The 13416-nt window shown below is 57.9% G+C and overlaps 1 protein-coding gene across 1 annotated transcript; it reads right to left on the bottom strand.

Annotated features, from left to right (window-relative positions):
- Window positions 1-1450: 1450 nt before the first annotated feature.
- Window positions 1451-8270, bottom strand: KAZALD1 (Kazal type serine peptidase inhibitor domain 1). The gene is made up of 5 exons (XM_054637469.2): window positions 8010-8270; window positions 5904-6504; window positions 4529-4689; window positions 3394-3541; window positions 1451-3201 (listed from the first exon to the last, which is right to left on the bottom strand). Exons 2-5 carry the CDS (start codon window positions 6403-6405, stop codon window positions 3116-3118), a joined length of 897 nt encoding a protein of 298 aa, XP_054493444.1. The 5' UTR covers window positions 6406-6504; window positions 8010-8270; the 3' UTR covers window positions 1451-3115.
- Window positions 8271-13416: the final 5146 nt, after the last annotated feature.

Here is a 13416-nt window from a genome sequence, read left to right as displayed (position 1 = left end):
GTGTGGGTGCTGTGCCTGGGCCAGTGGCCATGTCAACACTTCCCAGTCCAGCTCTCCCGGTCCCTGACATCAGCCTGACCTCTGGGCTCACCTGATCAGGTGCTCTGAGTGCAGTCAGCTGGGCTGGCAGGACATGCTCAGCTTCTTCTGCCCCCAGAAAGCAACTGCACCAATGATCAGCCAGGAAAGGAGTTTGGTGCTGCATTCATTGGGGCACACCCTCTGAACCCACAGGGACACCAGGTTTGGTCAGGTCCCCAGGACCCTCTGCCTGCCTGGAGCTGAGAAGAGGATCTGCAGAGCCTGGGGTGCCCCCTCCTTGGGGCTGCAGGAAACATCTGAGCAGCCAGCAGCAGAGGTGACCAAATGTTTTGAGAGCCAACAAATAACCTCAATTAAGCTCTGTGGCAGTGACCGATTCCAGCCGTGCAGCAATATTGGCTTCTTTAATTTTTAAGTGACTGGAAATGGCAACCCTGGGAGCTGGGATGAGGAGAGGCACAGCCCTCTCTGTGCCCCTGGAGCCACTCTGCTGCCCTTCACCTTGGAGTGGAGCTCAGCTACTGGCTGAGCTCCATCCTGCCAGTCAGACAGTGGGATCTGAGGAGTCTGGGACACCAACCCTTGGTTTGGTTAATTTTGGCCAAGAGCTTTTGCTCTAATTCCCCCCTCTCTCGGTCACCACATTCCCACTGCTCTTCCTGCCAGGCAGGAGCCACCAGCATTCCCTGCCAGCTCCCCACAGGGTATGAAGGCACTGGGTGTGAAGCAGAGGAGGGCAAGGCTGAGACCCAAATGCAGATGCCCAGGCAGGGCATTGTCCTGCAGAGCACACGGAGAGCCAGGGATGGAGCGTGTGGCACATTCGACTCTCTCCAGCCAGACCAAAGCTGCACCCACACCGGCACGACCTGGCTGTGTGCCAACACAGGCAGGGCAAGCCTGGCCCTGAGGAGGGTTGGCATGGCAGCCCTGGCTGGGGGCCAGCCCCGGGCACCGGCAGGGAGCCCAGCAAGCAGCTCCTGACTGCTGAAGCTCCAGGAGGCTCTCAGATTTCCCCGCGGCAGCCTCAGCCTGAGTGTGGCCCAGTTCCACCAGCTCATTTGTGTGCAAAACAGGAAAGCGATCAGGATGGATAAAAAAGACCCAGCTTCTCTGAAAGAATGTTTTACACCCAAAAAAAGCAAAATAAAAGCCAATGGCACACTTCTGTCCCTGGTCCCTCCTAAATACCCTCTGACTCTGATGGAGGAGGATTCTGTTGTGCTCTTAGATGGAAGGAGAAGCTGAGGCATCAATGGCTTTCGCATTTCTCTGGCTGAGAAGGAGTTTTCTGCCAGAAAGGGTAGGCACCTCAGCAGGCAGGGCAGCAGTGCCCCGTCAAGCTGTGGTGCAGGGGGCCAGAACTGGCCCAGCCTCACCGTCTGCAGGAATTTTGCTCTGCTGCCAGTTCCAGACAAATCCCTTTTATTTGCTTGTTCAGGTTTCAGTGCTGTAATTGTGTCATCTGAGCCAGCTCTCAAGAGAAAAAGGAAGAAAAGAAAAGAAAAAAAACATGTGAAGGAGAGTAGCACGGGACCCGAGCCACCAGCCTTATTGCATCCTGCCTGCTCCTGCCCGGGGTCTGCCAATTCCTCTCTCACAGGGTCTGGCTCTCTGCCGCAGCTCTGGACCTCCCCAGAGCTGGGACTGAGTAACTGGGAGGGGTTTGGTCCATATGGAGCTTTTGAGCACCAAAAGTCATGTAAATGTTGCTGCTTTGGGGGATAAAGCACCCCTTGAATGTGAGCTCAGCCCCAGAATGCCCAGAGGAAGGGTCCTGGCAGCCCTCTCTGGGCAGTGAGCAGCACTGTGCAGTTCTGAGCTTCCTTCCTGTGCTCCCTCAAATGAAAGTTTGCTCTAAATCACCAGCTCTGGGAGGTAGGTGGGATTTTTTTTTTTAATATAATGTTTCTAGTGGTAACTGGAGCACCCCTTTACTTCACCAACTAGTCACAGAGCTGCTTCACACTTGACAGAGCTGTGGTCACCTGGGTGAAGACCCCAGTGTCACAGAACTTAGGACCCCAAGAAGAAAATGGGCAGCAATGGGATGGAATCCAAACACATGGGAGTGCAGTGATTGGAGCTGATGCATCACCACTGCACAGGAGACTGTGCACTGGGCACCCCGATCCCCAGGTGGGGTGGGAAGGGCAGGACCCACACCAGGACCAGCTGTGAGCACCGGGATGGGCAGGAGGGCTCCTCAACTCAAGCACCCCACAATGGACAAGGTAGCATCCACAGTTTTTGCACCCTTCCTCACCCCCATAATCATCCTTGTGGATGCAGGACAGTCAGCCAGCCTTGGCTTTGACCTACATGTATATTTTAAATAACATCAACTGAAATGACAAAGGAAAGCATGAAGTCAGTCAAAGGCGTGATAGGGAAAAATTAAGTCAGCCAAAAAAAGGCCAAAGTGTTTCTGACCTCAGGGGTGGTTCAGCTGGAGAAAAGACAGCTCTGAAAGCCACAAGTGCCTGGTTCCTCAAATCACTACTTTTCTGGTTAAAAACAAAATAGAAGAGAAGGGTGTTTTGGCAGCAGGTTCCTCAGGCTCTGGGGAGAAGCTGGGATGTGTCTGTGCTTGGGGGATACAGAGCAGGTGGAGAGGGGCAGGGGGGTGTGACATGCTGGTTATCACAGTCAGGTCCCAGCTCTCTGCTCCACCTTCCCCAAAAATTATTCACACAGGACACAATGGCCCTGCCCTGGCCTCACTCTCCCAAAGGAGGCTGTCTCCATCTCCAGCACCAAGTCCTCATCACACACAGCACAGCTGTCCCCACAGTGTCCTACCTGCCATTGTGTCTCCACTCAGTGCCAGAGGACAGACCCACCCTGAGCTGTCCCTGGTCCCAGCCCTTGCCAAGCAGCCAGTATCCCATCCCCCAGCACCTCAAAAGGTTGTGTCACCCTGTCCCCCACCCCAAAAACCAGGCTGTTGTGCCAGGATTGTTCAGAAAAGGAGTTTTGGGCCGGACTTTGCTTGCTCCAGAGATGTCCCCAAGCCCAGGGAAGGGTCACTGTGGGCAAGGCGGTCTCTGCAGCTGAACATGCCATCTCTGGGCTAGTAGTAGTCCTCCTCACTCTCCCTGTAGTCCTCAGGTGTCGTGCGGGGCTTCAGCAGGGAAAAGTCTGTCAGGTTGAGTTGGTCTGAAATGGCAGCATGGGGACAGTGTGACCTTGCCGCCCTGCAGTGCCTGTCCCCTTCCCCACCAGGACCAAAGCTAAACCATGCACAGCAGCATTCTGAGGCGTCCCCAGCACAGCCCCATGCTCCAGCAGCTCCTGCCATACTGGTGCACTGTCCCCAGGAGATCAGGGGGACAAGGACGTGCTGCTCACCCGGTGTGAAGACGGTCAGGCTGGCCAGTGCCACCACCTCCCCGAGCCTGTTCCTGGCGAAGCAGCGGTACGTGCCCTCGTCTGTCACCCGTACACCCTGGATCTGGAGCCAGCCTGTCACCTCGTATTTCTGGGGGCCGCCTCTGAACTGCAAGAAGGGAGGGTTTCTGTCAGCACTTGTGGCAGGAGCAAGAGGGAGTCTGTGCCACAGAGCCCTGGGTCCCCTTCCCGCAGGCACTGAGGTCCCAGGATTGCTCTGGCAGCAACCATGCTATTTTCTGTTTATCCCCAGGAATAAATAAGCTTTTCCTGACCCAGCTGGGCTGCAGCTGTGTTTGCAGGCTGCTATTATGGTCTGGTGGCCAGGGGTGGAGGACAGTAGAGTTTCCTCCAGCCAGGCAGGGTAGTCCTGCTTGGGGTGAAGACCCTCAGTCAGACCCTGCAACAAGCTCTGGGGAGGCTTGAAGGACAGAAAGGGCCATGGTGCAGGTTCCACCTGCTCCTCTGGCTCCCTCCATCCATCCCACCACAGTTTCTTCCTTGTTGGTGCCTGGCTGAGGTGCATGGCCCCTTTGGCTCTGCCCACACCCTCTAATAGCTAGGTACACCCAGCTGGGTGCTATATTTGGGGCTGGCCACAGGCAGGATGCTGACCCCTGGACCTGCCAGCTCTGGGAGAGAAGCCCTGCTGATGGGAAAAAAGGGCAGGAACTGCCTGAGTGTGCTGGTAGGACCAGAGGACAACCCAGGCTGTAAGGCACTAGGGAAGTCCTCTTTCCTCTTTCCCTCTCTCTTTCCAACCCTGCCAGCAAGAGTGCAAGTGAAGCCAGCACACACAGCAAACTAAAGGCAGGCAAGTGGGAAACTCCCTGCTGCAGGACTCTATGAATAAGTTCAAAAATTACTAGAGGAAATCACAGAAGAGAGCTATGCTGATGGCTCCTACCACTGAGACACCAGCCCTGGCTCAGTCAGTCCTTGTGTTATAGAGCCTCCAGTGACCCCTTCCCACCCCCAGGCAGCCAGGCTTGGCCATTCCCAGAGTATGGCCACTCTCAGGTCTGGTTGTCCATGAGCCCTGAGAAGCACTGGGTCACTCTGGGGTTGTCTTCGATGCCCTGGGCACACCCCTCACCTGGACAGAGATGTGGGGGTCATCTCCAGGCAGCAGCATCTCTGTGCCATCCTTCCTCCACTCAATGGATGCCATGGGGTAGGCGAAGACCTCGCAGCCGAAGATGACATCCTGCCCGGTGATGTTCCATGTGTCATAGGGAGGAGAGGTGATCTGAGGCTCTGGGAGGGGGGTAGAGGAGAGCAGGGTGGGCTCAGAAGAGGTCTCACTCTTGGCAGGTCCCACAGACTCTCTTGGGCTGCTCCCTGGAGCATTTGGTTCACACAGAGATGCTGGGACCCTTCCCATGTCTGTCTCCTCTCCCTCCCACGGCACACCTTCACCTTTCCAAGGACATGGTCCCTCCTCACAGCTGGGACTGGGAGCTCCCTCCCCAAGCCCCCCCAGCCCATGGAGGGTTGCCATCCCTGCTGGCCTCAGTTTCTGTGCCTGTGCAGTGATGCTCAAGCAACACACACAGCAGGAAGAGTTGCAATGAGTTTTGTAACATTGCAATGACAGCAATGTTACAAACAAAGCTCTCCTGAGCCATTGGAGCACGCCCCTCCTGTAGGAGAAAGGCCAAGGGGCACTGATCCAGCCTGAGGCTGGTGAGGATGGATGAGGTAGTTGAGCTTCCAGCCAAGTGAGGCCTCTGCTCTGACACAGGGCTGGTGCCAGCAATGAAGGGAGTCAGCAGGTCCCCCTGTCCTGGATGGAGCCAACAGCTCCATGTTCCACATCCCTTCCCTGGAGGGACAGAGTGAGGCTTGCCCTTCTCACACACACTGCTCCGTGATCTGGCCCATAGCATGAGCCAGAGTTCAAGGGAAGGTTTCCACCTCCAAATATACCTGGCAAAACAGGTGATGATCTACAGAAAATAAGGTCAACCTTGGCACCCCTGAGGCTGCAGTGACATCACTGGGTGACCTGTGCTGGACTGGGCAGGATGGGGCATGGCCTTCCTGCTAGAATGTTCCCTCTCAACCCCCACCTGAGTTTTAACTGGGAGATGGAAATCACACAGCCAAGCCAAACCAACCCTGGTTTCTATTTGCAGGAGGCAGGCACATTTCTCGGGAGCAACAGGCCAGTGTGAACCCAGCCCTGCCGCCAAGAATTCACTAACAATTCCCTGGAACTTCCCCATCTGCTCCAGCAGGATTTGTTGCTTCCATAAACTCCACTCCCTCTTGGCAAAGCTGCTCCCAGATTCCTCCAAGCACTGGATCTGCAAGGGGCTCCCCCAGAGCAGCAGGGTGGGGGCACTGGTGGGAACCTGGCACTGCAGGGAGCAGCCCCCAGCACAGTCCCGTCCCTGGTTTTGCTGCCAGGTGAAACAGCCTGGCCAGACCCCCTTGCCTGGCTCTTCCCACAGCTCCAGGGCCACTACCTGACTCGCAGGGACCTTCGTGGGCCACGGTGAGGTTGGCATCAGGGTGAGCACGGGCAGCCTCCAGGAACCGGCAGATCTGGGCGTAGGTTTTGCCGTCAGAGCCGCAGAGGGCCAGGTGGGAGAGGCAGGCGCACTGGGGCTCGGGCACCTCTCCGTGATGCAGGTCCCCAGCATCCAGCCGGCACTCCAGGTGCTCCCCACACTTGCCGTAGAAGTGGTTGGTGTTGTCCAGGTCACAGATCTGTCCCTCCAGGTTGGCACATTCCCAGCAGCAGTCGCAGGCATCCCGCACCGTGCCTGCCAGGCACCCGCGCGGCGTCGGGCACTCCGCTGGCTGGCACTCGGTGCAGCCCTCCCCTTCCTCCAGCAGCCGCTGCCAGCCCCGCTGGAGGTAGTCAGAGGTGCTGGGAAAAGCCTGGCCCAGCTGGAGCAAAGCCCAGTGCAAGGAGAGCAAGGAGAGCACGAGGCAAGAGATGCTGAGGGGCTTGGCTTCAGACATCCTCACGGCAGCTCCTCTATCCCAGTCCCACTGTCACTTGGATGGGGATTTCTGGCACTGCTCTGGTCTCCCTGTCTAGATCTGAGGAGCCATCCTGGCCTGTGAGGAGGGAGAAAGTGTGTTACTGGTGCAGGAAGTGTCCCCCACTCCTTTGTCTCTGGCTGGCTTGTTCTGAGCAGCAGCACTGCATGATGTGCAGAGGAGGGTTGGTCCCAGACCCTCTCGCCCCCAGCCCTGCAGTCATGGCCTTTGCACCCTGGAGCTCCCCAACCAGCTCCTGTCCTGAAACACTGAGCATCTTCTGGAGAGATAGTGCTGATGACCCCAGCCCACAAGGTTTCATCCTTGTTCCCTTGGCAGCCCAGCATGCAAAGTCCAGCCTCCTCTGATCCCAGCATAGCCTGGGAAGCCACAGGGCTGGCAGGGCACTGGACAGGCTGTTCTACAACATTATGGATCAGCTCCTTCATACCCTGCTCCTGGTCTCCTGTCAGAAAGTTGCTTTCAAGCCCCTTTCTTTTCCCCACTGCTTTGCAAGAGTCACAAACAGTTTTTTCCTCCCTCACCATCCATACAACCACAACGGAGTGGCTGATCCTGCAGACAAGGTGCTCTTTCTGTGCTGGAGGCAGCCAAGCCAGGAGGATGCTCCCACTCATGCCTGGCTTTTGTTCTACTTCTCTCCCTCTGCTGTAACCCCTCTTTTTAGGCACCACCTATTTGAGCAGGGGAACAAATGTCCACTCCCCAGAAGGTTTTGTGACCCCCTCAGTTATCACACAGGCAACTGAAGCTGAGCATGGAGGAGCCCAGTGCACAGGTGAGCAACCACTGGACTGAGAGCAGACCCCGTGTGATCAGTGTGTACGAGCACAGGAGGGTCCCTGCCCTCAAACCCCGAGTCTGCATTACCTGCTCAGGCAAGGAAGAAGCTGATCTACTCCGGGCTTCCCATCTCTGCCTGGGGGGTAAACGTGGCATCTCAGAGCCTGTCCCCAGAGAGGGTGACAGTGAACCAAATCCCTTTGCGAACATCCCTCCCTGCCCCCGTTATACCTTGGCTGCCTTCCCTGAGATGGGTGAAATTACGGTCCTCCGCCCCGGGGCGACTCAGCAGAAGCGAGCGGGGCTGGGGAGGGGACCTGGGGAGACAGGCTGTCCCCTCCCTCCCTCCCGCTGGGAACAGCAGCGAAGGGCAAGCTGCAGCCCCCCAGCTACACCCCCACTCTCGGGGCTAACACAGCCCAGAGCTGGGGTGGGGATGGCCCGGATATTGGGTTACACATATGCATCCCCCGGATAAAAAACCGTGCAGATTTGACCCCTTTACCAGAGACCACCAGGCGCCCCAGGGGTGGAAAGGGGCAGAGGGTCCCAGTGCCGGAGCCCTCCCCCTGCCCACCCTACCCCAGTCTGTACGGAGTAAGGCTCCATCCCGCGATGGATGTGGGGGGCCAGAGAAAGGGTACGGGGGAACTGCAAAGTTGGTCTCTGGCTCCGCATGTCTGGGGTGCAGGCGCTGGGGGGGCTGGAAGAGCGCTGGGAAGGGGCACGACGTCCCTTGGGGTCCCCCAGGAGCCCCCCCGCCATCAGCCGCCACTTACCGGAGGCGCCGGTGCCGGGGGTGCGCAGTGGCCGTGGCTGCTGGCCCCCGGGGCTGCTGGCCCCCGGCCGCTCCAGCACCGCCGTGATGTCAGCGAAACGTGAATCCCCCCGCCCCTCTCCGGGCCCGCGGCCCGTCCCTGGACCGGGACACGGGCTGGCTGGCACCCCTTCCCTGCCGGGGTCCCGCCACGCACCCAGCCTGGCCCCGGGAATCTTCCGCTCCGCTCCCTGGCACCGGCACCTCCCCGCTGCAATCACCCCCGGTCGTGTGCGGGACCCGGGCTGATGCTCCGCCCCATCCAGGGGCAGGAAGGGACTGGGGTCCCCTCCTTTGCAGTCCAACTTGGCAGCAGTCCTTGGGGACAAGTGAATGGGAGAGGAGGCCATGGCTAAGGAAGTGGTCAAAAGCATCTCTCAGGCTGTAATTTGGTTAGGAAACACAGACTGAAAAGTTGAGCAGCTGCTGTAAGTAAATGGGGGGATAACTCCTGGGAATGTCTGCACTCACCTCACACCAGGAGCCACAAGTGAAGGGGGCATTGGGGTGTAAACCACGGCCCTCCCTTGGCTGGAGCGGAGCTATTGGGAGCAAGGGTGGGGCTGCTCCATGCCACAGCAGTGCAAAACCCATGTGCACAGGGCTGGGGCTCCACACCTCCCCAGAAAGCTGCCTCACTGCTCCCTGCCTCAGTTTCCCTCTGGAATTGGCGCTGAGGAGTGGGGGAGCCTGCCTGCCTTTGCAGCACAAACACACACCTTGCCTTTGCATCTTGCTCTGGATGCCATGCCGGGGGAGGGGGGCAATGACACAGCCTGCTCCTCTCCAGGCAAGGAATTTGTGGGATTTAGTTCCCCCATGAAGCTCAAGCAAAGCAGGACCCCTCTAAGGATCTGGTTTCCTTCACCATCCTGCAAAAATCTCCTTTTGCTTTCCAACACCCTCCTGCAAATTTGTTCTGGGTTCCAGAGCTTTTGCTCGGTGACATTGTGAGTCCAGCCATGTCTAACGAACAGAAAATGCAGCAGGCTTCAGCCCCCTTAAATCTGCCTCTGCTGGCTAAGCTCCCCTCCCCAGCCCCCTGCTGCAGAGAGGGGTTTCCTGCCAGCTCTGCCTTCAGCCTCACGTCCCACTCCCCCTCTGTGGCCCCCAGCCCCTTGGCTCAGGGCTGCCTCCCCCCCTGGCTCCCCTTGTCCAACCTATTGAGTTCAGTCCCCACATGCCACAAGTTTTCAGGTCCAGCATCCACGAGTTTCTGAGCAGCTGGGGCTGCAGCTGTTTTGGGAGCAGGGAAAAAGTCAGGAAGGGCTGAGGTTTTCCTACATGCTGGGTCAGAGCCTGAGCAGAGAAGAGACAGACAGGAGTGCTGAGCCTCCTGGGCTATCCCTCCACAGCACTCTTCCCACTTTGGAATGAAGAACTGCCTGCATGTTCAGGCATCCCTGCACACCCTCACTTGTCCCTGATCCACACAGGGGGCAAAGCAGTGAAGCAAGCCTGGCCCTATATGCCACCTCCTGCTCACAAAGCTCCTGGCCAGCACAAAAACAGAGCCAGCACTTAAATCCCAGGCACTGCTGAAAACAGACCATCAGTGTTTTGGGTTGTTTGTGTCTCTTGCCCTCAGCAAGGGGGAACAGGCCCCATTGCTGCTGTTCTTTCCCACAGATGGTTCCTCCTCCCATGTGCCATGGCCCAAACACTTGCAGTGTCTTATCTCCATGGGATTATCATGGCCTCTGGGTGGCTGAATTCACCTGAGCACCACAGCAGCATCAGCCACTAACTGGGGAGAGCCCCTGGCCAAAGGTGAAATCCAAACACAGGTCTGAGCAGGAGCAGCTCCAGTTGTGGAGGAATACAACCCAGCCTCAGAAAGCCAAGGGCAGCTTAGCTCAGCTCAACAAGATGGAGCTCAAACGTGGCAGTTAATTAAACCTCCTGCTTAATGACACTATTGAATGTGTTAATAGACAGTAGCAGCTATGAATGAGAGGTGGAAGAGCTAACCTGTGCTTAACAAGGAGTTCTGCTCAATCACACCTGAAGTCAATCAACACAGCCGTGGCTGCAAATGGGGTTTGTGGCTTAGGTTGCTTGAGAGCTTTGTGGGGAAAAGGGTGATTCCAGCCCTGCATGGCACTTGGGTAAATTGCATTCCTGGCTCCCTACCAGTGCTGGCTGGTTATCTCTCTTTCCTCACTTCATGAGCCCAGTGAAGCCCCTGGAGCTGGGCTTTGAAGGCTGATCCTAAACCACCAAAGTCTCCTTCCTTCCTGGTGGGTTGCTCCCCATCACTTTTCCTCATGTCGTGATGGTCCCAGAGAAGCCAGGAGTCCATGGGTGCTCCTGGCAGGCCCACATCCTTGGCATCCCTGCAGAGATCTGTCTTTAGAATGAAACACATCACACCCAGTCAGGGGTACCACACTGCTCCTGGCCCCACTGACACCCCTGCAGCTTTGGGCTGACCCCCCAGACACCCCATAGCAATCTGGGGTTTATAGAAGATGAAGCCAAGGGAAAAATCCACTCTGGAAAAAAAAGCCCCAGCCCTAGGCCAAGTGACTCAACGTACGTCACGTCAGGCAGGGCTGGCGAGCAGCACTGGGGCTGGGCTGGCGGGGTTGGGAATGTGGGTTATGTCACAGCAGAAGCACATGTCACCAGACATCCTGGGACAGAATGCTGCCAGCACACTGCCTGGGCCGTGGGGGTCTCCTTCTGGTAATAAACCAAATCTCTCTCATTTCACATCAAATACACTCCCTGCTTCCTGCTGTCTGACAGCCTGAAACAGCCCGGTTCTGGCCAGCCCGGCTGGATGGTTCTCGAGGGCCCCCAGCCACATTCCAGGGTTCCACTGTGGGGACAAGGCAGGGGCAGCAGGCAGGTCACCCCGCCTGCGTGCCAGGCCGGACCTGCTCTAGGAAGCAGCCAGGCTCCGGTTTCTCCAGGCTTTTCCAGACCAAATTCCTCTGAAGAACCAACCCGTCAGCAAATTCTTAGGGAAGCGGTTGCAGCTGTGCGCAGGGTCACCCGGTCCCGAGGCGCGTCCCAAATGGTGAGGGACGCCCCGGTGTCCGGACTGCCCGGGGTGCCCGGCAAGAGCCGCGGCTCAGCTCCATCCCGGCAGGAATCCTGAGGTTTTCCCACCCGCCCCATCACAGCGCAAGTCTAATAACCCAGGGGGTAGGAGCCGAAAAGACGGCGGGGGCTGCATTCCCGGGATGTCCCCGCACTGGCACGACCGTGCTAATTTTGACACTGCGGTGCTGGGTGAGAGCGGGTTCCACGGCCCGGGACCCGCCCGGCTCCTCCCGCAGCCCGCGGCGAACGGGGCCCGGCGAGTCCCGCCCGGCCCGCAGGGCTGCCCCGGCTGCGGGGGCGGTGGCGGCTGCGGGGTCTCTGCTGCCACCTCCAGGGCACTGCTGGCCTCGTCCCCGGCCCGTTGCGGTGACACTGACCCCGTACCCGGGGGCTGCAGAATCTGCAGTAATGCATGGACACCTCAGCCCCACCACCCTTATCTTCCTGCGCGCTAAAAGCCCCACTGTCAGCCGAACCTGGGAGCGATGTAATGCCCTGAGGGGCTTGGGCACATCCTCCTGTGACGGTGGAATCCTCTGTTCAGCCTGCCCTGGTGCTCAGGGCTGCATGCCCCCCCCCAGACGGGGTGGGTGCTCCAGAGGGTGCTGCCAGCTCAGTAGCACCGCGCCCGCTGCCGCCTTTGCCACCCTCCCTTTCCCCAGGCTCCAGAAGCGCCGGCAGGGCTGGGATGCAGCCAGGGAAGGTGACCCGCTGCCAGCACCCCGGCACCCGCTGCCACTGGGGACGGGCACTGGGGAGGGGGAGCCTGCCCGCTCCCCCCTGCAAGAGGCTGCCCATTTCCAGGCGTCATTAAAGAGCAATTAGCTGGAAATTAAGCTGAGAACAAGTATTGATTAGCTCATTAAGGCTGGGGGAGCCGGCTGAGGCGGTAGGAATTGCTGCTGCTCGCCCTCATTATGGGCAAGGTTAAAGCATGTGGTCGGGCAGCTCATTAAAAATGCCAGGGACCAATCAATGTCCCCAGCCCAGCGCCGCCCAGCACCCCCAGCACCCCTGGGGACATCCAGCTGCTCTCTTTCTGGGACTGGCCCTTGACCTCTGTGATGAGCCAGCTCGGGAGGGACTGAGCATCCTTGCTCCCCCACTGCATCCTGGGCCCCCCTGCAGAGGCAGCAGTGTCCCTTTTGGGCTTGTCAACCCCCAAAACTCACCGGCCAAGTAAGATTTCTCTTCCCCAGTCAGGGGAATCCAGGGTTCCCCCTAGTGCAGTGAAGTGGCTGAATCTGCACCGCTGCTGGCTCCAGGAGAGAACAAACACCGTGGCTGAGCAGCCCAGACCTGCAGTGCTCCAGTACTGAGTTTTTCATGTCTCTGCCTAGTAGTGCCAGCTTGTGCAGGTGTGGGACAGACCAAAGGGGATCTCAGGGATGGAATGAAAGCAGGTGACAGATGAAGGACACTCAGTGGCTCTGTGTGCCACACCACACTGCCCTGTATCCCAGCCTCATGGTTCTTGGGGTCTCTTGGGGTTAGCCCAGACTCAGCCTGGCCAGACCCATGCAGCCAGACCCAGCCACCCCAAGCATCTGTGTCTCTGGTCCCATGGCCCTCCCATTTCCATCTCTGCCTCTCGTGGCCACCAGCAGCTCAGGGCCAGCTCCCAGCCAGCACACACAAGGAGGGTGTCCCTGCAAAGCTGGGTGGTGTGTGTGGGAGGAGGCAGGTGTCATCATTATTTTTGTTTTCTTTACACTGCTCTGGAAATATATTGTATTCTCAGATAATCCCGTTCAATTATACCACAATAAAACACATAATAAAAACGTAATTCATTTTTCCTGAGCGCTCCATCTCCCTGTGCCTTGGCAAGCTATTAAAAATTTGTCTTCATTTTTCTGGCAAGAGCCTTGTACCTTTTCATCTTTAATTTATGAGAGCAGAATAGCTACTGACAAGCCCTTATTGCACGGCAAGGGGCTGCATTATTTATAAGCTGCCAATGGCTGGCTCAGGGGAGATATTTGCAATATTCCGGGGCTGGGAGAAGGAGGGGGACAGATCCCTGATGTGCCTGTCCCAATCCACTCCCTTCCCCACCCTGGGCAGGTGCTGGGTGCAGGTGTTTTTCTGGCTGCCCCTTGAGGGAAGCAGCTCCAGCCTGGCCTCTGCCAGCCCCTGCCAGCTGTGGAAGCTGTGGCACAGGGTGTCTTCGGGCTGCCTGGCCCTTGTCTCATCATTGCTGTATCTGCCCATCTTGGCCTCTGCAGTGATCTCACTCCATCCTTCAGCATGGGGCACTGCAGAGCACGGCTGCCTCCATCCCTCCTCTCCCTGGCCAGACATCCACTGCTCCTTCT

This window comes from Agelaius phoeniceus, chromosome 9 (genome assembly GCF_051311805.1).
Source record: "Agelaius phoeniceus isolate bAgePho1 chromosome 9, bAgePho1.hap1, whole genome shotgun sequence".
Classification (NCBI taxonomy): Eukaryota; Metazoa; Chordata; class Aves; order Passeriformes; family Icteridae; genus Agelaius; species Agelaius phoeniceus.
Note: the sequence above shows the minus strand (reverse complement) of the source record. Positions and strands in the feature narration are given on the sequence as shown.

Coding starts and splice junctions, on each gene's coding strand:
- KAZALD1 (XM_054637469.2), bottom strand. CDS start 6,405: ATGTCTGAAGCCAAGCCCCTCAGCATCTCTTGCCTCGTGCTCTCCTTG. Junction 4,690..5,903: donor CGAAGGTCCCTGCGAGTCAG/GTAGTGGCCCTG, acceptor CCCCCCTCCCAG/AGCCTCAGATCACCTCTCCT. Junction 3,202..3,393: donor CCTGACCGTCTTCACACCGG/GTGAGCAGCACG, acceptor CTGCCATTTCAG/ACCAACTCAACCTGACAGAC.